The sequence below is a fragment of the Eleutherodactylus coqui genome, chromosome 1 (assembly GCF_035609145.1).
Source record: "Eleutherodactylus coqui strain aEleCoq1 chromosome 1, aEleCoq1.hap1, whole genome shotgun sequence".
Classification (NCBI taxonomy): Eukaryota; Metazoa; Chordata; class Amphibia; order Anura; family Eleutherodactylidae; genus Eleutherodactylus; species Eleutherodactylus coqui.
Window position 1 is genome coordinate 193,481,712 of NC_089837.1, and position 26,739 is coordinate 193,508,450.

Below are 26,739 nucleotides of genomic sequence, written 5' to 3' on the forward strand. Positions count from 1 at the left end.
ACGATTTTCTCACGATGCGACAGTGCTACAGATCCTATGTTTTCTTATGAGTTCCTTCACATTAGCGATATTTCGTCTGATGCTATCTTGCGAGAAAAAAAATATATAAAATAGCAGCATGCTCTATACAGGCTGTGGAGTGGCTATTTTCAGGGTAGGGCTTATATTTCAAGCCCCCCCCCCCCTTAAAATCCTGGCAAAAGAGCACAACAAAATTGCGATATCACTGTGAGAAAACGCAGCAATATTGCACAGATATTGCTGTCACCCATGTGAAAGATGCCTACTGCTCGGCCCAATTAGGTGGTCTACAAGTAGGGGACGCCTAAGAACACGCTGGCTAGACACAATCAAGGTGGACACGGACATAACTGTGGGAAATCTGAAGGAAGCCGCCAAAGACAGGGAAGCTTGGTGTATGCTGACCCACACGGTGACCGAAAGTCAGCAATGACTGGAGTTTTATCATTGAAAGTTCAATCAATGAAAACCATCATTTGTATTTCAAAAAGTTTTAATCAGTTTAACAAAACAAGAAATGTAACATTCCACAACATTCCATAAACAGAATGATGATGGAGAGGCTGTCAGGGAAATGACCTTTAACAGGAGGATAGAGTAAGATCAGTAGCTGAACCCTGACCTTAACTAGAAGCCTGCTGGGTTCACCAAATACATTGTAATGGGACGAGCTTCTTCGTTGGTACATCTTGGACTATCAGCGCAGATGTGGCTGACCTTCAGCTATGAATCGCCTGCTTGTTGTCAATGGAGGCGAGTAGAATGATCCAACCCGCTCCCGATCAGCGATGGGCCGGCATCTGCAGTGCCCAACGGTCCTCCCGTGTTTAAGGAGCTCAACTCCGTACCATGCACCGCACGCACATGACACACGTGCGGCGCACTACTTCCTCTTCCGGCTCTACCCGTCACATGACTGATCACATGGGCATGACGTCGCGGAAGGTCCTTGCGCTTACTGGATGTAGCCAACTCGGTGGGGACTGCTTAGCATTGTTGGGCGCTCTGGTACATGGCCGCACGGAGCTCTATATACACCGCTGTCACCTCTGTATAACACCATGCTGAACGTTCCCTCTCCCTCCTTCCCCGTCCCCAACTCCCAGCAAAGAGTGTCCGCGGGTGGGAGAAGCAAGGTACTGTCATATGTATGTATGTGGGCTCCTCTGTCACGTGATCTGTAGCGTGCACCTCCTGTGTCTGACCACTTACCTGTACACTACCAGCTATATATATATATATATATATCTATCTCATGCACTGAATGTACCTGGGCTGAGGGTTCCATCTGTTCATTATCTTTTGTGCAGTTGACTGTAAAGGTCATGGGAACTGCAAAAAAAAAAAGCGTACTGCGTAAATCAGGGCTTGTTCACACCAGCGTTCCGCCTCCATTTAGGGTTTCCGTCTCGCCGTTCCGTTTTAGATCAGAACGATGGAATTAAAGAGTTCCAGTGTTTTTGTTTTTTTGTACCAATGTGTGTTTGTGTGTTTTCTTGTTTTTTTTTTTTAATTTTCTTTTCTTTTAAATAGAGGAAAAGTTTTTTCAGTTTACTTTCATTCCATTATAAAATACAGAAATCTACCGGAACAAATAGCGCTCATGCCCACGAGCGATGTGGGATACACACGTGGATTTACGCTGTGGGAGTACCGCGATTCAAAACAAAAAAGCCAGCCAGTGATCGCAGATTTTCCACAGTCGCTATTCCTTAATATCAATGGAGCCCTCCGTGGTGTAAATCCGCGGTAAAATAGAACACATTGTGATTTATTTACTTGTTTCCTGCCCGTGGAAATCTGCGGCAGAAATCTGCATGTGTGTTGGCAGGCAGAAAGCTATTAGGTTCAATAGAACCGTGCCACTGCGGAATTCACATGCGTATTTCCACCCATAGAAACACAGTGCTAATCCTTCTATGGGCATTCACACTTAGTCTAGTCTGCTGTGCTATTTCTTCAGTTTAAGTAATAGAAAACTAATGGAAGACGAGTAAACTGAATGCTTGTGGCTACTTCGTTTTTTTTGTTTTAACCGATTGATGTCAATGGGGAGAAAAACGTAAAATTCTGCTTCAGAGACTGAAAGTCGGAGCGTAGGTGTGAATGAGCACTTACCTGCATGCCTTTAGTTCCCCAGCTGGATAATTTTGGACCAAATAAACTACAATGTTTAGTTACCAAATTTTAAGAAATAAAGGGGTATTCCAATAAATAATTTTTTTTTCTCAGGTTTTCACCCATCCAATGGAGGGGCAGAAAACGGATGCATCGGTGTGGGTCCGTCTGCTGGGACTCACTGATCCTGAGATTGCAGGGGTCCCATCTGCACAATTTTCATTCACCGGGACACCGCAGATCCTACTTGATTGGACCTGTGCAAGGCCTCGTTTAATAGAGTGCTTCCTAGGCATGCATAATGAGCGCTCCATTAATTTTTAATGGGACGGATGGAAGTAAAGGTAGAGCCACTGCGCATGCGCTGGGGAAGCTCCATTGAACATGGATAGCAGTTAAGTTCATATAACTGGAATACCCCTTCAAAGTCTGATTTATTATTACTCTGTGAAATGCCCACCCTCCGCCTTCCCCCAAAGTATAATTACATTCAGCCCCCCTCTGCCCACAGTATAGTCTCCCGTCACAGTATAATTATATTCAGGTCTCCCCATTCACAGCTGAATTATATTCAGTTCTTTTGCTCCTCAGTATACTTATTTTTAGTTCCCCTGCCCAATATAATTGCATATAAAAACTTCATAGTAAGGGGCAACTTCACTCCTCTCCACCCCAAACCCCCTTCACCGTGCATGCAAAAACACTTCTCTCTTACTGCTCTCCTGCCCAAGTCTGTGGCATGCCGCTTATCTTTTCTTGAATGATGCTTGCCACAAATTGGCTACATCACTATGTGGGTAACTGGCATTGAGGGGAAGACCTGGAGGCAGAGTGGATGCTGCCCCTTCAGGACCATCAGACCTGTCTGTTAGATGCGGAAGAAATATCTCTTAGGCCTCATACACACGGGAGGCTTTTTGCTGCAGAATCCGGAGTGGGCATCCGCCTCTGGACTCCACAGCAATAACCCTCCATTATATGCTATGGAAAAACAATTCTTCATGCACATGAGCGGAAATTTCAATTGCAGTTTCCACTCACGGGTGAAAAACCGCAGCATTCTCCATTTTACTGCGGTTCCTGCACAGACGGCTTTCATTGAAGTTAATGGAAGCCATCCGACCTGTGGCCATTGTAGACGGGACCGCATATTCCTCTTGAAACGCAGAAGTTTTAAAAAAACACGTACTGCACAGGTCTGATGGTAAGCCATGCGGACCAATCAGTAGTACAGAGAAGCCAGAAGAAGACAGGTCCGTGTGGATGCCACCGCCGACAAGTACACAGGGTCACCCGCTGCGGTCAAGGACAGATTCTGTGTGGGATTCGCCAGGCGGAATCCTTGCCTGCTGTGTGCATTCAGCCTTACCTTCACCTGCACACCCAGCACAATGGCAGGCCTAGTTGCAAATGGTGATTAGATTAAAAAATCTTTTTGCCATTTACAAAATCTTAGGCGCAAGTGCAGGCGCTTTGCACTTTAAAAAATTTTTTAATCCACTTGTGCACCACTTACCAACTTTTCCAGGGCTGTACTTCTTTGGCAACTGAGTTTTCAGGGAGCTCACACCTAATGGTACTGCTGAGCCCTGAGAATAATACTGCACTAAGTGCTGCTCTGCGAAGCCCCATTGAAATCAATGGGAGCGTTGTACCGCGATTGGAGCGGTGCGCTAATGACCGTAAAAAGTGGCAGTATGAGAGCGGCCTAAGACTGCGAGACCACACAGATTAGTACATAATTACCATTTACCATGTGACTACTTTATTTTGTCATTTTTAAACCTCATTTTATTTTCCAGAAAATTAGAAAAAATTATTTGCAATTCTTCAGATTTTCAAGAAAACTTCCCAAATATTCTTTAGGCATCAGTACAGTTCCGTACTGGCTTTGTTGGGGGCTGTACATAAGACCCTCCTCCCATAAATAACCGCATTAAAAAATTTCAAAGTATGAAAAGTTGGGCTGCTTTTTTACTCGGACCGAGTATAAAGTCTCAGCATGTCCTATTGTTGTCTGATTTTGGGATGAGAATAGCAAATGTCAATGTGCAGTGTTCAGGACAATGGCCAGCACGCGGACAGGATATCAGAGTGTTGTCTGATGCGAGTTGCGCCCAATAATCTCTGGCGCAACTTTTAATACGTAAGTGTGCATGTACTCTTGCACTGAATCTGTCCCCATAAAGCCATATATCAATCTGCTCGGCTCCTCTGGCTCTATAACATCATGCCTGCAGTTTGGACAGGGTGTTGGATCTGTCAGATTCCCTTTAACTCCTTCCCGCTATAGGATGTACAGTTACGTCCTGCGGGGTAGGGGTATGTATGGAGAGAGATCACGCAGCTATCTCTCATACATTGCAGGTGCAGGCTGTTAAGCCTCGAGGCCGATCAGGGCTGTTAACCCTGAAAATATTTTTTGAAAAGTCTTTGAAAAAAATACAGGTAGTACAGAAGAAAAAAAACTATATAAGTTTGTTGTAGTAATCGCACCGACCCATAGAATAAAGGTATCAGGTCATTTTTATTGCAGTTTGTACGCAGTAGAAACAAAACACACTGAAAGATGGCGGAAGTTCGTTTTTCCTGTTTTTTTTCTCTGCCCGTCTGCAGGAGGCCTATATGGTACGTGAAATAGTACAATTTTTAAAGGGAGAAGGAAAAAATGAAAACTGGAAAAAAAAGGGCCGTGTCCCTAAGGGGTTAAAATCTGCACCCCCAGTTAATTTATATTGCAGATACTTTCTTCAGCATACAGATCAGACTTATGGAACTGTTGTCATCCGCAGCCCTTCTACCACATGTGACCATACCCTGAGGGTGCATTCACACGAACGTATATCGGCTCGGGCTTCACGCCGAGCCGATATACGTCGTCCTCGTGTGCAGAGGGGGGAGGATGGAAGAGCCAGGGCCAGGAACTGTGCTCCCGCCCCCTCTCTGCCTCCTCTCCACCCCTCTGCACTATTTGCAATGGGGAGAGGCGGGACGCGGCGGGGCTAATTCCTGGACTTTAGCCCCACCCCCGTTCTGCCTCCTCTCATTGCAAATAGTGCAGAGGGGCGGAGAGGAGGCAGAGAGGGGGCGGGAGCTCAGTTCCTGCTTCTGGCTCTTCCATCCTCCCCCCCCCTGCACCCGAGGACAACGTATATCGGCTCGGCGTGAAAACCGAGCCGATATACGTTCGTGTGAATGCAGCCTGAGGCTGGCTTCACAAGGTTGATAAAAACGTGCGAGATTTGTGCGTTGCGAGCCGCACAAATATGAACCCTATTCTTTTGAATGGAGCCCTACACACGAGTGATATATTTTATTTATTTATTTGCCTAGCACAGTGATGCTATGCAGGAAACGCATCGCAGCATGATCTATCTAGTTACGACATGTCTCTTCACAGCACCCATTGTTTTCAATGGGACCAGCAGCAGCAGCTTTAGGCCCATTGAAAGCAATGGGAAAAACCCTGCGACTCTCTGTGGCGGCTGTGACAGCCCTGGCAGAGGTTCCCCTCATCCCCGAAGTGATGCGAGGCTATTTTCACATGAAAACGTTTCGCATGCTTGGGGATTTCACACAGTGGGGAGCGCGACATGGGGGCGGGATTCACGGTCGGATATCGCACTCACCCATTTGATGTTAGCCTTACAGTTCTGAATTGCCATTGTACATTATCTAGTAAGCACTATTTTCCTTCCCTGATACTTAGTATTTCCGAGCAGGGCACGTTTCCTTCCTCCACTGATGCTCCCCTCTCATCTGCAGCACATTACTTCTGTTTTCTCTCTTTCTGCTTTGTTGCCTCACATCTTGTAACATCCTGTATCTGTATTGTAATGGGATAACTCAACGGCCCTGTTTATGTTCACAGTTGAATTTATTTGTGCCCTACTTATGTAGACCTTCATGTTGTTTTCTTTTACGTATATAATGGATAATATAGGCTAATATCTGTAAGGCCTCCTTCCCACGAGCGTGACGGGGTCCGCCGCGTAATATTACGCATTGAAGCCCGTCACGGCGCCCCCCAGAGCCCCTATACTTACCTGCGGGAGATAGCGTGAAATCGCTTCCCCGCCCACCACCGCCGCGTCACCGCCCACCACCGCCGCGTCACCGGCCGTGTCACGTGCACGGCCGGCCGTGTCACGTGACGCGGCCGGCCGCGTCATTTGGCGTCATATGACGCGCGGCGGTGGGCGGGAAAGCGTTTTTTCACGCTATCTCCCGCTGGTTACAGCGGGAGATAGCGTGAACGGACGGCTTCCATTGACTGCAATGGAAGCCGTCAGTGCGTACAGCCCGTCCTCACCCGCAGAAAATAGAGCATGCTGCGGGTGAGGACGGGAGAAATCGCGGTGCGTAATTCCGCGCTGGAATTACGCATCGTGAGCATTGTGCTATTAGGTTCAATAGAACCTAATAGCTGCGGGCAACGCAGCGGATTTTCGCCGCGAATTACGCGGCGGAAATCCGTTCGTGGGAAGGAGGCCTAAATGTTTTTTTTTTGCCTTCCCCGTGATCAACATTCGGGGATTAAGAGCCTGTACTGGAGGGACGTCTCTTTTTTTCGGCCTTACATACTATGTTACTATGTATGTAAATAAGCTGAATGCAGTGGGGTTTTTGACAAATCCAGGTGCCGCCCGATAATTAGCAAATCAACCTCAGCGTTTACCGACACCCCAAAGAACTTTTACATAAACAGATATCGGCTGAACTGGTATTCATATAAAGCCTGGTTTAGACACAACGATTATCGCTCAAAAGATGTCTTTTGAGCGATAACCATTGTGTGTAATTACAGGGCAAGGTGATCGCTCAAACGTTGAGCGATCACCTTGCTCTCCAAGCGGGGTATGCAGAAGACAAGCGGGGCCGCTTGTCTTCTGCATCCAGGTGTTCTCTGCTCGGAGCGCTGAGCTGGTATGCAGCTGAGCGCTCCGAGCGGGGTATGCAGAATGCAGCTGGACGACTCTGTTCTTCATACCCCGCCTGTCTTTATGGAGCAGGATACAGTTGAAACAATCGTATCCGTTGTATCCCACTGTGAATTCCTGACAATTGATCGCTGATCTTTTAGCATGCTGAAAGATCACCGACTGCTTAACGAAAACTGTGTGATGTTAGTGCAGTTACACATGACGATTATCGCTCAAAAGATGGCTTTGAGAGATTTTTGAGCAAGAATCGTGTCTAAATCAGCCTTTAATCCCCTTCCTGATTGTTGTGCTGTGTAAACGGGGCATCAATCATCCGGCAAACAAGCAAATGCTTCTTTAGCTGATCAGATCTTTCTATTGCTGCTGCAAAAATCGTTGTTGTCGACAGCACATCCCCCCGTGTAGGTAGGATGTGCTGCTCACCATGATGAAAGTGTATGGGGGACCAAGCAAAGTGATTTTTCTATCTAGTTTAAAAGACTGGTCTTTGTTTCACGTAGTTTCCAACATTACTAAAGCGGTCTCCATCTCGCAATTGAACCTGTGGTTCCATCCTGGTTTTTGCATACAAAATGGAACCGGTGCTGACTTCACTTAGACCACTTGGTACCACTCACACTGGCCGGTTTACTGTGGATTTCACGCTATGCATTATGAAGGGTGAAATTGGCAGTAAAAACATGCAGAAAGTTTTGACTTGTTGCGGATTTTAACCCTTTGCAATCCAATTTTGGATTCTAGGTTTCCTAGGGGGCTTTCTCTTTCTGCCATTATACAATGGCGCCATCTGCTGGCTAGAGCTAGTACTGCGGTATGAGACATGCTGGAGAGGCTCCCGACAACAGAGCGTCCAGTAATCTACAGTAAGAATACCCTGCCGGACGTCTTCCAAAATCGGAGCTGTACAACCTTCAATTAGAATGTCTTTAAACGTCAGACAGTGAATTGTAAAGGGTTAAAATCCGCACCACAGATCATTTTACATGCAGAAAATATCCAGAGGGTGCGCATGAAATGTTTGAAAACCACATCTACTTTGTTGGTGTTGTATTAATTTGCCGATTTTCAGCCAGAGAATTGGAAAGTAATATACCTGCTGTGCGCCCACCCCGAGGTCGCTCTCATGTGCCCTGGGTGAAGTTGCATGTATACTCTTAGCCTTTATGCCATGTAGGGGGTCTAAACAGACCGTTCAGCTGATGCTGTCTGCCTCCCAATCAGCTTCAGGTATGAGTACTCATTGACAACTCAGTTGGATGACCCTACGGGTATGCGGTTAGCCAAAGAAGAAGTGGTTTATTCATCAGAGTTACAGAAGTTATAGAGAAAAATTGCTTGCGTAAGATTTAATCACCGCATGTCCGAGGTCGCTGGACATCTGTATGAACAATTAATAATACCTCTTTCAAAGACGTCTCCTACATAAACAATATATCAATGCTCGGTGACAATTGTATCAAAGCAAAATATGTCTTTGGATAAGTTTCTTAGAAAAAGTTCCTCAGAACAGGATGACATGGGAAAGTACAGATAAGACATGTGAAAACAAGATTCAGGGTCATATAGAGAGAGAAAGTTAGATAAAGTGAAGTTGAAGGAGAAATTAAAACATATTTTTCTCTATTTAATTTGAGACAGGAGAAAATCTAGAATTAACCCCTCACATTCCCCCATTTGGACATAGAGTCCACCATCATGCTAGGTACGTTCACCCGAGTGGTGCCAGCTACTGCCAGATTCCCTAGAGTCATGTGGTGGTCCCAAAGTCCATCTGGGTTAAAGTTTAGCAAAAGCCTTTTCACTACAATGTGTGATGCAAGACATGATTAACTTTAAAGCAACATATATGACGAGCAAAATCATTACTACTTGAATTCCCATGAACCATCCTCCCAGACCAGAGAACCAATTAGCGGGATTGAGAAGGCTAAATGTGTTACCCCCACCAGCTATCTCTGGTTTCTGAGTTTTCATTTGTCCATGCAAGCAATTCTTTCGGCGAAACAGGAACAGGCAGGAAAGGAAGACTAGTGGCACCAGGTGCGTGTGTGCAAGTCCAACAGTCCTTCACCTGTGAGGTGTTCAGTCCATCTACCAGTATTTGGTGGTGTCTAACAAAGTGGTTCTGGGCATTGTCATTTTGCACCCTCTCATAGGGGCGAAGCATGGAGTGAGGAGTCCAAAAAGTCCAACAATAAACAAAATGTCCTTCATTTTCCTTCTCATAGGGGGGGGGGGGGGGCAAAGCAGGGTGTGAAAAGTCCCATTAGTCCCAAGACAAGCAACAGTTCCTTCAACTTTCACCGAAGTAGGTGTGATCAGCAGGACTTGATAGGGCCCCTCGAATCTGGGCCCTAGGGATTTCCGGACACGCCTCTTTACGACCACCCAGTCTCCAGGTTGCAGAGAGTGTGATCCCTCTAAGTTGTCTGGGTCTGGAATGGAAGAAAAGACTAGATTCTGTGTTACTTTTAGTTGGTCACACAGGTGCTTTACATATCTGGCTACTGTGTCATAGCCCTGCTGTAGGGCCTGTGGATGATACAGCCCCAATCTTGGCACAGAGCCAAACAAAACTTCTTCTAACTTAAAGAGGTTGTCTCGCGGGAGCAAGTGGGGTTATACACTTCTGTATGGCCATATTAATGCACTTTGTAATATACATCGTGCATTAAATATGAGCCATACAGAAGTTATACACTTACCTGCTCCGTTGCTGGCATCCTCGTCTCCATGGTGCCGTCTAACGCTGTCTTCTCCTTCCATTTAGACGCGCTTGCGCTGTGCGGTCTTCTGCTGTTTCAATGGAGCTGCTCCGGCGTGCTCGCGCCGCCGAGGTCTTCTGCCCATGCAAGACCATTTAGTCTTTTCACTTTGCCTGAACTCTGCGGGTGGTATGGGGTGTGAAACGCTTGTTCCACCCCAAGGGCTGAGATCACCTCTCGCATCACTTGACCTGTAAAATGTGTACCCCTGTCACTCTCAATTGTCTCTAGTACCCCAAATCTACATACAAGTTCTGACACAAGTTTAGTCGCTGTGCATTGTGCGGTGGCTTTGGACAGGTCCACGCACACAAGGACGTACTCATACCTGCCTGATTTGGGAAACTGGATGTAATCGATTTTGTAATCTCTGAAAAGGATACAGTGGTCTGGGTGTGCACTTCCGGGGAAAAGGGGGGGGGGGGGTCCTCACCACTTGTGCAGGGTGCACACTTCACATGCCTTCGCCAACCTGTCGAACCCTGGAGCATACCATACCTTGTCCACAACAGAAACCATGGCATTCCTAGAGGCGTGCACTTTCCCGTGAGCTAGGAAGGCGAGGTGGGGGTAGGCAGCCGCTGGTAAACACACTCTTTCTCCCATTCTTCATACATCATCTACGTACCTAGCTCCTGCCCCGGTCCACCGCTCCACTTCATCCTGTGTGGCGCCAAATCCCACATCAACAAGGGTGGTGGGACCAAGATCCAACTTACAGCACACAGGGCTTGGGGGGGGGTCTTGAGTCCTGTTCAGGAGAGCTGCAGCCTTGGCTGCCCTATCCACTCTGTCATTCCCCTTGCTCTCTGCTGACTGCCCCTGCGTGTGTGCTTTAACCTTTATTATGGACACCTGTTCGGGCAACATGATGGCTTGCATTAATCTACCTACTGATACACCATTCTTAATGGGCTTGCCTTGTGCCGTGAGAAAGCCCCGGGACCGCCAGATGGGTCCATAATCGTGTGCAATACCAAAGGCGTACCTGGAATCAGTGTAGATGTTAGCAGTAGTATCTTTCGCAATTGTACAGGCCTCAGTTAGAGCACGGAGATCAGCCTCCTGCGCTGACGTGTGGCGGCAGTGGTTTTTGTTCAAGTATCTCATTCAGTGTGACTACTTCAAAACCTGTTACAAACCTTCCTTCGTCATTCAGGTATCTGAATCCATCCACAAACAGCTCAAACTGGGGGTTCTGCAGGGGCTTGTCTGTGACATGCGCAAACCCAGCCGTTTCCTGGGCCATGAGGGCCACACAGTCATGCTGGTTTCCGGTGTCAAATGCCTCCTGTTCGTCAGTGAGGGAGTTGTAAAACAACTGATCCCCTGTACTTACTCCCCCATTTGAATCTATGTCACCTAATGGAAGTAAGGTGGCTGGATTCAAGGTGGTGCACCTTTGGAATGAGATGTTCGAGGAGGAATGCACTGCGAGTTCCATTTTTATCTGTCTGGCAAGAGACAGATGACGGCTTACCTGAGTCAGGATACCATGTATGTCATGTGGGGTGTAGGTCACCATGGTGTGATCTAGGACAACGTCAGAACTTTTGTCCAGTAGTGCCTGAACTTCTAGAACCGCTCGGACGCATGATGGAGACTCTCTAGCCACCGCGTCAAGATGGGCACTGTAGTATGCTACAGGTCGCTTTTTGTCACCATGCATTTGGTCAGTACAGCGGTGGCGTGTGCCGCCATCTCAGTGACGTACATTTGGAAAGGTTTGTCATAGTCTGGCAGCCCCAGTGCGGGTGCACTGGTTATCTGTGCTTTCAGCTGATGGAAGGCTGACTCGGCCTGTGGGGTCAGCGCAAATGGCCGTGAACCCAAACAGTCGTACAGAGGCTGCATGGTCATGGAGGCAGAGCGTATCCATGGCCGACAGTATGAGTCCAGTCCCAAGAAGGTACGCAACTGAGCATGGGAGGTGGGAAGTTGCATGTCACTTACCACCTTCCTGCGTCAGGTGTTTTGTACCTGGACCTAGACAGTGGCCCAGGAACACTACGTGAGATTTGCAGAACTGAAGTTTCTCTTTGCTGGCTTTGCAGCCATTCTACTCTGATGGAGGAAACACAAAAGGCTTAGTGATGCATTGAGGCAACTATTTGGGTCAGGAGCACACAAATTAAGTCATCAAAATATTATAAGAGGGCGGTGCCCTCGGGAATTGGCCAGGCGTCTAATACCAGCTTCATGCATCTGGTGAACTGGGTTTGGGCTATTCTGTGCCCCTTGTGGCAGCACTGTCCAACAGTACTGCTTTCCTCTGAAAATAAATGCAAACAAATACTGACAGTCTGGCTGGCCCTTTATACTCTTTCTCTTAACGGGGAACAAAGGGGTATTGGCTGGGGAGACACATTCCTTAAGGGCTTTAAGTTGACATAAAGAAGAGACAGTGTCTGCAATTGCATCTTCCTGGGCATGTGCCAAGGGGTACTGACGGACCAAGGGGCTTTTTCCCCTTCCTTTAGGTAAACCATTACCGGTGGGGCTGACAGTCTGCCGAGGTCCGTCTGTTTGGTAGCCCAAAGGCTCGAAGGAACGACACTAAGAGCTTGTTCCTCTGCGTGCGTAAGAGTGAGGACAGGGAGAGGTGTCGCTTGGTCTGCTGCCATCCGACAGAAGGTCGGGTGACTTTCAGACCCGGGATGTATACGAGCCTCACCGGACGGGTGAAGTTTGATACAACATCCCAAGGGTCCCATCACGTCAGTTCCCAATATGCTTTCAGGACCTTCCAGCACAAGGAAGCGCGTGAGGCATCGCGACCCTTTAAACATTACCTCAAGCGGTTCAGTTTCTGCCAGCTGAATTGGCACTCCTGAAACCCCTTGCACCGATTACCGCTAGACAATCAGGCTGGTATTCTATTTTAAATAGATCAGAACCTTGTTGCAAAAAAAAAAAAATTTAAGATAGCTGACCTGCAATACCTAGATCACCTATTTCTTCTCCTCCCCCTGTTTGAACTAGGATACTTAATTGGAAGAAGAGTAGCCGGGTTCAAAGTAGTAGCAACATTGAAAAAAAAAATGAAAAGAGCACATTGTAGCTAGATTTGACGGGCCAGAAATAAGTGCTTGGGTTGCACTTGCGTGTATATGCTCCAGATGTCATGAGGAGTGAGGACCACTAGGGGGTAGTCCAATACCAACTCCGAAGATTTGTCAACCATTGCCTGTACTGCTGCCACCGCACAAACGCATGAGGGAGCTCCTCGAGCCACTGGATCCAGCCTCATGGAGTAGTATCCAAGTGGCCGTAGTTGTCCTCCGTGCTTTTGTGTCAATACTGTCGTCATATGGCCAGAAAATTCAGTACAGGAAAGAATAAATGGTAAAGTGTAAAAGGGTGGATAGCTGAGAATTGAGCTTCAGGGGTGAAAGAGAAAAGAATGATTGAAAGACAGTCATAGAGTGGTTGCATAAGAGAGGAAGCAGAGTGGATCCATGGGCGGCAGTATGAAACAAGGCCCAGAAAGGTGCGGAGTTTGGCAGCAGGTGTAAGTACAGGTATGGCTTTTGGACAGCAGCCTTTTGTCCCTATGTCAGATGTCCAGTTCCTTGGGCTAAGCGATGACCCAGGAGAACAACCTTTGTTTTGCAGAATTGGAGTTTGTCTTGGAGGTGGCTTACAATTTCTTAGGACCTGCGGAAAGCTGAGTTTCTGCAGTAGCTGTCAAGACAAATACATGAGCCGGATCCACCAAGAGAGCAGTTAGTTTACAAAACTCTTCTGAACTGTCACCTGAGATCTCAACCCGTACCGATCCATCTGGTGAGAATTTGATGGATGCAGATAAGGCTTGTAAGATATCAGTACAAATAACAAAGACCTGAATTACAACAAGGCAGAATAATCCATAAACATCTATCCACATTGGAATATTATATTCTTTAAGCAAATTCATTATTAATCTGATCCTGCCTGCAATGTCTCATCAAATTTGAGAAGAAAAAAAAAAACTTTTCCTAACTGCCCAAGCTTCTCACCCCTTCCTTCGGAGAAGAGAGGGATGAAACATTACGTACTTTTACATCATCTAGCTCCACCCCTTCGATACTGGCCGCTTGTGTGTTTCTTCTACAGAACATTCTCTCAGAGACAGTACAATACTAACAGCATTTAGCAGTGATACAGACGTCCAACCAATCACAGAACTGACCTTTACACAAAAAGCAAAAATATACCTTAAAATCCCTATATGTTCTCTATTTTTAAAACCGTATAATTTACGTAATTCATTACAAGTTTCTTATTTCATCAGCGTCTGTCTTTCTTCTATGACCTTGAATTTTATCTCTCTATGAAACAGAACAATAACTAAGATTTTAGAAAGCGGCCAGAACATTCAGACCTTAACCCCTTGAGTGGCACGCCCGGAAATTTTCAGGGACGAGCTCCACTGCTCATAGTGACATAGCCCGGAAGATTTCCGGGCTATGTATCACTATGGGAGCTGCAGAGCACAATGCCACAAGCTGTGACATCGTGCTCTGCCTGCACAGACCCACAGAGAACAAAGCAAGGGCTTTGAAAAACCAGCAGAAGAGATTGCCGATATGCCGGCAATCTCCTGCTTTGTTTACAGGTTGCCATGGAGACCATCGGCTTGTCAGAAGCAAGCCGATGGTCTCTGTGGCAGGGAGAGCTGGGTGCTTGGCTGTGAGAGGACAGCTAGGTACCTGCTCTTACAGCAGAGATCAGAGAAAACCTCTGATCTCTGCTGTGCTAACCCTTTACATGCTGCAGTCTATGTGACTGCAGCATGTAAAGGGCTGTCACTGCAGCATGTAAAGGGCTGTCACCATCGGACCCCCGGAATGTGATCAGGGGTCCTGATGGGTCCCTGTGGAAGTCCCCTAAAGGGACCAAAAAAAAAAAAAAAAAGTTAAATTATAAAAAAAATAATAAAAACACTTGTCTCCCTTTACTTTGTAAAAAATCAAAAATACAATCACACATGTGGTACCCATGCGTCGTAATGACCCAGAGAAGGAAGTTAATACATTATTTAACCCCTTAATGACATGGCACCTTTTTTTCTTTTTTCCCCATTTCTTTTTTTCCTCCCCCCTGTTTAAAAAATCACAACTTGTCCTGCAAAAAACAAGCCCTTATATGGCCATGCCAATAGATAAATGAAAAAGTTATGGCTCTTGAGACGCAACTGCAAAATTAGTTGAAATTCAATGATTAGACCATTTTAAAAAACCTGCCCTGGTGGGCACGACAGGGTGGTAGGAAACCCGCCACTCAAGGGGTTAAACAACATTAATCATTAGTAATTACAAGAGGTATATTTCTCTGCACAGACTATGAAACACAGACGGCAAGGGATAGTTAAACACATAGAAAAGACAACATGCTAAGCGCTTCTAACAGCGCAACATTTTCTGCATTTTTAACCCTTGTATTCTTAAAAGCCCCCACAGATGTGAGTTGGGCTATAACTTTCTTACACTTGTATGAAGGAGACTAAAACGTACAACAAAGATTAGATTACATAACATCAAGACATACAAGACAAACAATAATGGTTATTTGTCACATAATTGTCCACAGATTCTGCATGAACTTGCTTTATGTCCCAAAGGAACACAGACTAAAAGGATTCCCTTTCTCTGATAACCCATTACTGCCGTATCTACACTTGCCTCAATTCATCTGTCTAACATACATTTATTCAACCTTTTGACTATCTCTGAATCTTTCTCAAACTTGCTGGTCTAAGACTCCCTTCTCCCAAAATTCTAAACACCTGCTTTTCTCAACAACTTACTACATTCTCTCCCCACGGCTAACTTGCTTTCTCTGTCCTTTGCTATTTCTCTAGCTGTTTTCCATATAGGCATACCCCTTGCCCTGTACGTTTCCCATATTGTCTGTTCTTTTTTTCTAAACCGGCATCTCTGATATCTTTCATGCTTTTTCCCGTACTATTGCCAGAACTCATAGTTAAAGATTCCCGCCTTTTAAAGTCCTATCCGTCTATATATTTTACAGGCTTGCCTACAGATGTCTTTCCCTTCCCGTCTCGTATTATCTCAATGGGTGTCAGATAAGTCTTAGACTGGTCGGACCCCATTTTGACTATTGGACTTACCTCTTGATTTACCAGTGTAAGGATGCCCACAGCTTCCTCTGGTAAATCTGGCGGTCCCACAGACCTTTTAGTCCCTTCTGCCAGGTCCGCGGCTGGCAGGACACTTATTTGCACTATGGACTTGTTCCTCTGTTTTTACCTCAATCACGCAGTATAAGGATGCCCACAGCTTCCTTCGGGTAAATCAGGCCAGTCCCTTCTGCCAGGTCCGCAGCTGGCAGGAATTCTATTTGCAATCCCTTTACTTCTTATGGGCATAAGGGGACCACGGCTTGCCTTGCTGGGTGGCTTTAGTAATTTTGTCTTTTACAAATTACAGCTAACATTATGAGTCCGGCAAAAAGCAATAATTTCTACAGCACACAGCAGACAGCGTGGCAATGTACACACAAGGGTTCTTCCGTCTAGCATGGTTACTAAGAACACCGTAAATAACAGGCAGAAGCATCCTATATAACATGCAGCGACTCACCTCCTGTCAACACGGGACTGAAGTCAGGGGAGCCCAGAGCTGGAGTGGCAAGTCAAGGGCTTACCTTACACCGGTGTTTTGTAGATCTGGGTTCCCGTGGCCTCTGGTCCGGCTGGTCGGTAGGTAGGGTCGTCGGATATCGGCTGCAGGTAAGGAGTTAGCTTCTGCCCCACGTAAACTGTTATGGGGCTCAAACACCAGAGAACAGGGTGCCCGGGGAGCAGTGTTTTATACTTTGCAGACACCCAGTTCCTGTGCTGCGTCCCCCAAAGCCTACACACGCCATCGATGTGACTCTTTTCAGTCCACGCAGTGTGCATGCTCTCCCAGCCATCTCTATGGCATTTAGAGTACTTTCCTCAGGTGGAAGAACATTTGGCTACAGCAGTGGACTAGGGATGTGAGCCACACCAGAATATCCAGCGTAAATACAGCGGCTTTGATGTTATTGCCCAACTTTTTCTAATCTGTTGGGTGAGAGGCCATCGACTCATTGGGTAGCAGTCCGTACCATAGATGACGCTGTGGAGGATTATTCCATCTCTTTGCATGACTTTTTCCCAGGGAACATTGCGTGGCATATATCAGACTCCCTGCGCCCTTGTCATAAGGCGAAACCCCAACCCCTTCCAGGCTCACGCATCTTTATTTGTAAGCCAAAACTAGGAGCACATCATTACATTACGGTGTTCTCTTCTGGTTTTGGCTTACAAGTGCTGACCCATGTACTGTCATGTGAAGCAGACCTAAGGGTTAGCATGTTTCTATAAGGTAGTGACAAAATATCAAACTCCGCGACATCACGGTTTATCCAGCCTGTAGGATTACATCCATGGGGACAAACTAGAGAACACTTTTTTTTAAATTTATAACTACCTGATGGAAAATTGGCCAAGTCAAATCTTGTAGAGAGAGTAATGTTCATTCACGGTTTCCTTTATAATGTAGGAAAAAAAACTGAAATTATTTAGAGCTTTATTTTTTTAAATACATTTAAGATTTTGCTTAAAATGAAAATGAGGTCAGACGTGTCTTCACCTGCGGTCTACCTGACGACCCCTTCTGTGTTCGTCAGGTAGACTTTTATCACCTGCGGCCTCCAACACAACGTCCCACACAGAAGTCTGTTCAAAGGAAATCAGCATTTTGGCTTTAAAATTTTATTCTTTTTTTTTTTTTTTTTTTTTTTGTGACCTTTTTTAAATCTCATTTTAGCCCACTCCTGGGAACGATGCCAGCGCATCTGAGGTATACGAGTTGTCCTTTGCTTAAAGACAAAGAAACGACTCCTCGCACCTTGCGCCTATTGATGATGAGGCACAGATGCAAGGACATCTATCACAAAGAATACTACTACAAATTCTATTTAATTACTGCAGTGCTAACCCATCGCACAGCTGAAGGAATGATGTGCTTGTAAACCAATTCACATTGTAACTGTGATATAAGTAAGTGATTACAATATCAATCACACGTAGAAAGCTTCATTCGATTTCGACAAAGCCTTCTAGGGGAGGGATTTTTTTAAATTCACAAGGAGTATATTGATAAGTTGAAGCTTTTTAGACACCCCAGAACAGAATGGACTGAATGTAAGGGTGAATTTAGATTCACTTCCTTCTTCATTACAATTTAGTGCTGCGCCTCTCTGCTGATTTGGAGTCCTGCTGACTGCATACAGAAACTTTCTGGCACGCTATATGCAGAAAATAGAGCCCATTGATTTCAGTTGCGCAGATCAATACGCAGCATGCTCTATATTCCTGCATATTTTGAAGTCATGAAACTAAGGAGAGCATTGTTATTATAAAAAATACAATAAAATACACCCATGTGGGTACAAATACGCCGCGCCCGGACATGGAGCTATGGCCGCACTATACCTGAATCTTCCTTAGAGAAGCCTTATTCCTAGCTAGAATGGCAGTCGCTGTGAGGTGGATGGCGGTGGAGTTTTCATCCGTTTTGGGATTGGTAAGGTTAGTGGATACAACAATCCCTTATGAAATAATAATATATCAACATAGAGGATGTCCTGACAAATTGAAAGAATATGGGGATCCTGGCTTAACTCACACCAACCACTATGAACGTATTCACCAAAATAGATGAGTAATTTAAGACTGGTTTAACACCTAAGGCACCCTGTCCACAGGCCAGGCAGGATATCGCTAGCGATATTCCGCCACCCAGGAGCAGGGGAGAGAACTGACAGTTCTCTGCGGTGTATCTATCTGACAGATAGGCTCACCACGGAAAATCGCAACAAATCGCAGCAAGCCCCTATTTGAGTCCTGCGAGCGGAGAATCAATATGATTCTCTGCGTGGACAGGGGGCTGCACTTTCCATAGCAACGCTATGGAAAGCATGCACTGTGTTACTTGCGGCCAATTATCACAGCGGGGAACGCAATGCAAGATGGTCTGTGGACAGGAGCCGTTTGTGACGGAGCTTTTCTTGTTTTTTCGTTTTCTCCTTCCCCCTTTTAAAAAATCATAACTCCTTCATTTATCCGTCGACGTCACTGCATGAGGGCTTGTTTTTAGTGGGGTAACTTGTATTTTTCAATGGTGCTATTTATTATACCACATAATGTACTGAAAAACTTTTATAAAATTCCAAGTGGAGAGAAATGGAAAAAAAAAAACGACATTCCGCCATCTTTCAGTACGGTTTTTTTTTTTTTTGTGCGGCGCACAAACTGCAACAAAAGTGGCATGATAACTTTATTCTATGGGTCAGTGCGATTACTACGATACCAAAGTGATCTATTTTTTTTTTTTTTTTGCTGTAGTACTTGTACTTTTTTTTTCAAAGATATATTTTTCAAATTATTTTCTGTCTCCATCTTCTGCGTAGAATAACTTTTTATTTTTCCGTCAACATAATTGTGTGAGGGCTCATTTTGTGCGGGTCGTCATTTAGTTTCTTTTGGTACCATTTTTGAATACATACGACTTTTTGATCACTTTTTATTACCATATATACTCTAGTATTAGCCGACCCGAGTGTAAGCCAAGTCAATAAGTTGTATCACAAAAAACTGGTAAAACTTATTGACTTTAGTAGAAGCCGAGCTATTATAGGTGAATAAAAAACACAATACTCACCTCCCAGAGGGCGTCTGTGTCCCTGGCGTGATGCTCCCACCAGCGGTGCAGCAAGCTGTTTGAGAATTCTCCCCGCTGTCATCTCCTTGCTCGGCTTTGAATTCCCCCGCCATCAGTGCTGTGTGAGGAAGCGCTGTGATTGGATTGAGCGCCAGCCTATCTCAGTCGACGCTCGATAAACCAGTCACAGCCATTCAGTAATCTCATTCACTGAATGGCTGTGAATGATCTAGAACTCGATACAATCATAGCGCTTAGTTACACAGCCTAGCAGGAAGATGACAGTGGGGAGAATTACAGAGAAGCTTGCTGCACCACTGGGGAGACCATCTCGCCAGGGACACATACGGCGACTGGGAGGTGAGTATTTTTTTCAACCTCACTTGAGTATAAGCCGAGAGGGAATTTTTCAGCACAAAAAAATATGCTGAAAAACTTGGTATATACTCGAGTATATACGGTACATTGTTTCTTGCAGCCGGGGACTAAAAAAGTGCATTTCTGGCGTTCTTTATTGTTTTTCAGACAACGTTCACCGTGTGCGGTAAATAAGGCATTACTTTGATAGATTGGACTTTTACGGACACAGCGATACCAAATATGTATTTTTGCTTTATTATTTAGATTCTTTTATTGCAAATGTAGCAAAAGGGTTGTTTTTAAAAAAAAAACTTTTATTACTTTTTTTTTTTTTAAATAATTAGTAAAACTTTATTGTTTTTATTTTCACATTTTCTTTTAGCCCCCCAAGAGTACCACAGCTAGCGAAGCTTTGATTGCTCCTGCAGTATGCTGTAATGCCACAGCATTACATCATAGAGCGATGTGACAGGCAGACTATCAAGGCACCCCACAGGGAATGCTTGATAGACATACTGCCAAGACAGCCCTAGGCCTTTCAGAAGGATCCCAGCTGCCATGCCTTCCGTACAGCTCCCTGCAATCTCAGAATTGACAGCAGCATTTAAATGGTTAACAGCCCTGATCAACCGCGCGGCTTGTCGTGGCTGTTGCCTGTGGGTGTCACCTGTAAGAAACGTCTGACACCCGCGATGTATTGAGAGAGATAGCATTAGGATGTAAAAAACACTATGGGGCCGTCGCTAAGGGGTTAAAGAAAGGATAAGAATACATAGAAGCCAATATGCTTGTTGAACCGTTCATTGCAATTCATGTTAACAGATTCTGCTTTTTTATCTGTTCTAAAAAGTAGAAATTCTTTTTATTTTCTCACAAGGAATCATTGTGCATTTTTTTATGAATATGCTCCATGTACTAATTGTGCAATATTTTGAATAAAATGAAGTAAGAAAAAACCCACAGTGCCCATTCTGCAAAAACACGTGTAAATACTCTTAGGCTGGGTTCCCACGGGGCGGATTCCCGCCAGAAATCTCGCGGTTTGGCCGCAGCAAAAACCGCGAGATTTCCGCCGGGAGAAGGACCGCGGGCTTTTCCGCTTTAAAGAGGCCCGGCCGCTCGCTCTTCCGCTGCAGCCGGCGCTCCCATAGAGGAGAGCGCGGCCGCAACGGAAAGAAAAAGATTGGACATGCTGCGGTCGGCAAAGTTGCGGCTGCGGTGGGCGAAGCCGCGACGCAGCCGCGATATCGTCCGGAATAACCGCAGCGGATTGGCCGTCCCGTGTGGATGAGATTTCTGAGAAATCTCGTCCACATGGCTGGCTAATCCCGGACGGCATTTCCACGGCAAATCCGCCCTGTGTGAACCCAGCCTTACGCTTGTTTGAATCCAGGCTTACTTTTTATTTTCATATTTCGCTTGATGTAGGTCCCTAGAGCTGGCTCTGGACTTGTGATACTTATCTGCAGAGGATTGACCGTTAAGCTAAAATTGGTGAGATCTGCTGACAGTCTTGTGTCGGTGGTGGCCAAACACATTGTAACCTGTCTACTGCCAGTTCTGTGTGCAGCAAGTATTTGCAGTGTTTGTGCAGCCAGCTCACTACTTTAGCGTGTACAACACTTCTACTGCTATCTTTTTATTAACTTGGGTTATCAAGTTTAAGTTGTAGATTGATTTCACCCTCTTCAAAAATAATCTTTCCTAGATCCCGTTGAAACCTGGAAGGAGTCTTATGGACTGGATCAAACTTAAAAGTAGTAGCAAAGATTTAACAGGCCTCGGGGGACGTTTAATAGAAGTGACAGAAGAAGAGCTTGCAAAACACAATACAAAGACAGATTGCTGGACTTGTATCAGGGGTAAGTGTGGCTGTATGTATATTTTTCACAGACAGGCCTATTATACCTTGCCTATGGCAGGATCTAATAAGCCACCTTATATGGCACTCCTGGAGGCCATGGTGCTGAGCCTGCTTAGCACAAGTGCGGTAGGAGCAAACTGTTGTATATGTAAGACTGGTATTAGTGTATCTTGACGCCACCAGGAAGCTAGGGGTTTGACAGGGGGGACGCTCCTCTCACACCCCTAGCTGCCGATTGGCTCGATTTGTCAAGGTACTTGAAGGTCCTTTACCAGGGTTTGCATACTGTTCCTCATTGGTGATTCCCTGCCAGCAATCCCTGGCTCCCTCAGAAGGTGGATGGTGAGTTCTATGCCCCCCCCTCCCCCGTGATTATGACAAGGGGTGTGTGGACAGCAGCTGAGAGCGCAGGGGCACACATGCAAACATGGAACATGCGGCACACTTACAGCAGCGGGGTCCCAGGAGTGCCGACTGCCGCACATCACAGTACAGCATGGACTGAAGACAGGGGTGTCATCATAGCTGACAGCCGCTGAGGGCAGAACAGCGGCAATGGGACACTTACACCAGCCGCACATCCCTGCACAACGGCCACTGCACCCCCTGAAGCGCCCTGTGATTTAACTGTGAGATGGGGATAGGGGGATAGCAAGTGCAGTGTTTCAGTAGCTTCTGCCCACATTTATCTCCCAGCTTTAAAACGCCTGCTGCGCTTGCAAAATTATGGGTGTTGCGGCTTAAGGTTCAGTGCCGGGGAAGCCCTTGCTACAGATCGCCAACATTATCCAACATTTAACATTACATTCATTGATGGTATATGTCGTCTTAGACTATTAACGACATAACACTTAGTCACCGCACTTTATCTTATGTGTGTGAAATTTCTGGAGACAATTGTGGCCCCTGACGAGCCTACTCCAGCGAAACGCGTTGGGCTATAATATATCCAAATGATCAGAATCAGAATATATGTGTCATTCTAAGATAAGGATGACATATCTTCCTTGAATACGGTGGTGGTAACTCTGAAATTATATCTTAACCGAGATCCATTCCAGCCACCTAGCTGGAACGCATAATGATTATTGTCCTAGTATTCTATTATACACACAGAATTGATTTCCAGTTCTTTGTAAATCGCCTCACGCAAACACTATTTAAGTATATATTTGTTTGTTCATAGGTACATTTTAACTGATTTATTAAAAGTTATATTTTATTTTTAGATATATTGGTGTTTCGGTCCAACCAGTGAATATATCATTGAACTTTGAACTAAGTCTGTCCCTGTGATACATAACCTCCAGTCTACAATCAGGACTGGAGGCTATAGGCTTTGTCTGCAGCTTTATTATTTTGGGGGACCTCACCACAATCTCTTTCAGCCATCTTGCTAATCAATTTATCTTTTCTCTGACAGCAATGCAGGTTTAGAGGTAGCACTATTTAATTTCTAGGGTTCTACTTTAGGCTGGATTATCTAGCCTGGTTAGCTCATAAGTATATGGGTTCGGAAACCATTGAGTTTCCATATAATGATCTAGTTCTCTATCCTGGCCAGCTTGGGATTATTGCCTAAACTGGGTGTGAACTAGTCCATTCCAAGGGGACTAAACCTCCTAGATATGTTTTATAGACATAATCCCTATTTAAGGCAGCTTTCTGTGAATTGTGGGGGCTCCGTTTAACCCCTCTACCTTCCTATTAGACCGAAGTAATAGGTCCTTAATTATTTTATTATGTTATTTAGATGTATCTAGGTTCCTAAAGAGCTGATCATACGGCAGAAACACGTTGAACCAGTTGTTACAAACCAAGCCAGTTGATCTAAACTAGTTGCTACCAACCAAATTAGCAGTTCTGCATCGTCTTCTGCCTTTAGCCAATAACCTTGAAAGGCAGGAAAATACTATTGCGTAGAATCAGCTGTTACGAACCAGTCCCTTTGCTTTCGTAAGATAACGTTTCGAGACAAGGGATCATCATTAAATTTATTACAGCTTAGAATATTTGGTGTGGGCACAGGGATTGTACTTCACTTTATTTATGCTCACTGAGCACTTTTGACCGAATAGATTTAGTACATTGAGGGTACAATCATATGGTGTGGCTATGCCCATAATACAGCTGCCTATTTGTGTGTATTTTTTAGTTTTTACTACTCTGACCTGGGTTCCAGGGGAGACGTGGTTCATGTTAGATGTTTGTCCTTAGAGTCCATTTTTAATTGTCATAAAATAAAAGTTACATTTTAAAAAATAACACAACTTGTTGTGAAAACCGAAACAATACAGTAATTGAGTGTACATGTGGTAAAACGCTGCATATACAACGCAGGACAGCATATCTCATGCACGCGGTCATGCCCAGATTTGCTGGTCTTATTTATTTTTTATTTCCCTCTCTGTCGCTTAGCGACATTGCGTGTAAACGCCGCACATAAGCAATGTAATTCTGTACATACGCACTTAAGTACGCACTCATAGAGAACTATAGGGCTGTATCGCACATAATACGCGGTAAAATAGAACATGCTGCATTTCTTTTACACGCCTGTTATACTCCATGAATGAACGCCAATGTGAGTGTAACCGTGAAAATCAATGTATTTGAATTGCCGCAATTTACTGTGTATTGTACACATGAAAAATGTGTACAATAAAAAACCAAGTAATCTTGTAGATATGATACCTTTTAATGGCTAACAAAAATACATGATGTTATAGCAAGCTTTCCAACCTCTCAGAATCCTTCCTCGGGCATAATATAACAGATATGTACAAAACTGTATATGAAATATGAAATGTCTGTGCCTTTTCATATGTGTACATTTAAATACCAAATAATTAGAAAATAAAGTGTTGTGCGCAATAAAATATCGTAGATTGATGCATCAAATACTATCCTAAATGCAGGTAATGACCACCATACAGTAAAGCAAGGCCCAACATTTTTTTCCTAAAGCTATCAATTCAGCGTGAGATAATAGAAAAGAAAACATTATGTACAATACTACTGATGATCACCGAGCACTGTCATTAGCTGCAGCTGCAGGTTTATGTGATACTAGCGTGTTACCCCATGACTTTGTCGGCATGGAATTGGTATTTTTTTTATCAAATCTGTGTTTCGCTGTATATTGAAGCATAAAAAGTTGAAATAGTGAATGGAATGTAACTGCGATCTGCTGTCGGCACAGTTCTGTACGTTTTTGGTCTTGTTCTCTTTTGCTAGGAAATAAAGGTTTTGTGGGCTGTGTACACGGGAGCACGCCACATACAGTTGCCCATGAGAAAAACATGTTTTTTCTAAATGTCCACCTGCTACCTTAGTGTTTGCCCTTGAGCCTTATTGATCGTCACCGCAAATGATATTTTTAGAGGGAATTTCAGCCTTTTGAATTGAAAAGGCAATCTCAATTCATGTTAATGTGTCTTTTGTTCAAGTTGTAAAACAAAATCGGTCTGTTTGAGTCTTACAGCCCAGCTTTCATTTGTTATACTGCTGAGGTCAAATAAAAGCTGCGCTGTGATTGGTTGCTATGGGTAACACAGATTTTCCTAGGCCCAGTGTTGTTCAACATTTTTATAAATGATCTGGAGGAGAGAATTGATGGGAAACTGATCAAATTTGCTGATGGCACAAAGCTAGGAGGGATAGCTAACACTAGGGGAGAGAGTATTCAAAAAGATCTAGAAAAGCTTGACTAACAATGATATTTAACAAGAAGAAATGCAAAGCACATATAGAATTGGTGGAATTGGGCTAAGCAGCAGCACAATGAAAAAAGACTTGCTAATACTAATCGATCATAGACTGAACATGAGTCAACAATGTGATGCATGGAGTCTAGATCATGAGGTAATTATTCCCCTTTAGGCCGGCTTCACACGAGCGTGACGGGCTCCGCCGCGGAATATTCCGCGGCGAAGCCCGTCACGGCGCCCCCCAGAGACCCTATACTTACCAGCGGAAGATAGCGTGAAGACGCTTCCCCGCCCACCGCCGCGTCATGTGACACGCCCACCGCGTCACATGACGCGGCCGTCCCGTGTCACGTGACGCGTCGGCCGCGTCATATGACGCGGCGGCGGTAGGCGGGAAAGCGTTTTCACGCTATCTTCCGCTGTGTTACAGTGGGAGATAGCGTGAACGGACGGCTTCCATTGACTGCAATGGAAGTCGGCAGCGCGTACACCCGCGGCAAATAGAGCATGCCGCGGGTGAGGACAGGAGATTTCACGGTGCGGAATTCCGCGGGGGAATTCCGCATCGTGAGCATGGTGCTATTAGGTTCAATAGAACCTAATAGCAGCGGGCAACGCAGCGGATTTTCGCCGCGAATTACGCAAATTAGTAAATCCGTTCGTGGGAAGGAGGCTTTACTCTTCCTTAGTCAGACCTCATCTGGAATACTATGTCCAGTTCTGGGCACCCCACTTTAAAAAAGACATTGACTGGAGGAAGTTCAGAGAAGAGTTACCAAGATGGTGAGCGGTCTACAAAGCATGTCCTATGAGGAACAGTTAAAGGATCTGGGAATTAGGGATGAGCGAGTATACTCGCTAAGGCACTACTCGCTCGAGTAATGTGCCTTAGCCGAGTATCTCCCCGCTCGTCCCAAAAGATTCAGGTGCCGCCGCGGGGCGGGGAGCTGCAGGGGAGAGCAGGGAGGAACGGAGGGGAGATCTCTCTCTCCCTCTCTCCCGCCCGCTCTGCCCCGCTCCCCGCCGCAACTCACCTGTCAGCTGCGGCGGCCCCCAAATCTTTATGGACGAGCGGGGAGATACTCGGCTAAGGCACATTACTCGAGCGAGTAGTGCCTTAGCGAGTATACTCGCTCATCTCTACTGGGAATGTTTAGCTTGCAAAAAAGAAGGCTGAGAGGAGACTTAATAGCTGTCTACAAATATCTGAAGGGCTGTCACAGTGCAGAGGGATCAGCCCTATTCTTATTTGTACAAGGA

General features: G+C 45.3%; 1 protein-coding gene across 1 annotated transcript in view; it reads left to right on the forward strand.

Annotated features, from left to right (window-relative positions):
* Positions 1-939: 939 nt before the first annotated feature.
* CYB5R4 (cytochrome b5 reductase 4) overlaps positions 940-26,739 on the forward strand; it is a 138,260-nt gene continuing 112,460 nt past the window's right edge. Inside the window, exons 1-2 of the mRNA XM_066605006.1 lie at positions 940-1,157; positions 21,614-21,767. Of these exons, the coding sequence (XP_066461103.1) occupies positions 1,083-1,157; positions 21,614-21,767 (229 nt within the window). The 5' untranslated portion in view covers positions 940-1,082. The remainder of the gene's footprint in view (positions 1,158-21,613; positions 21,768-26,739) is intronic.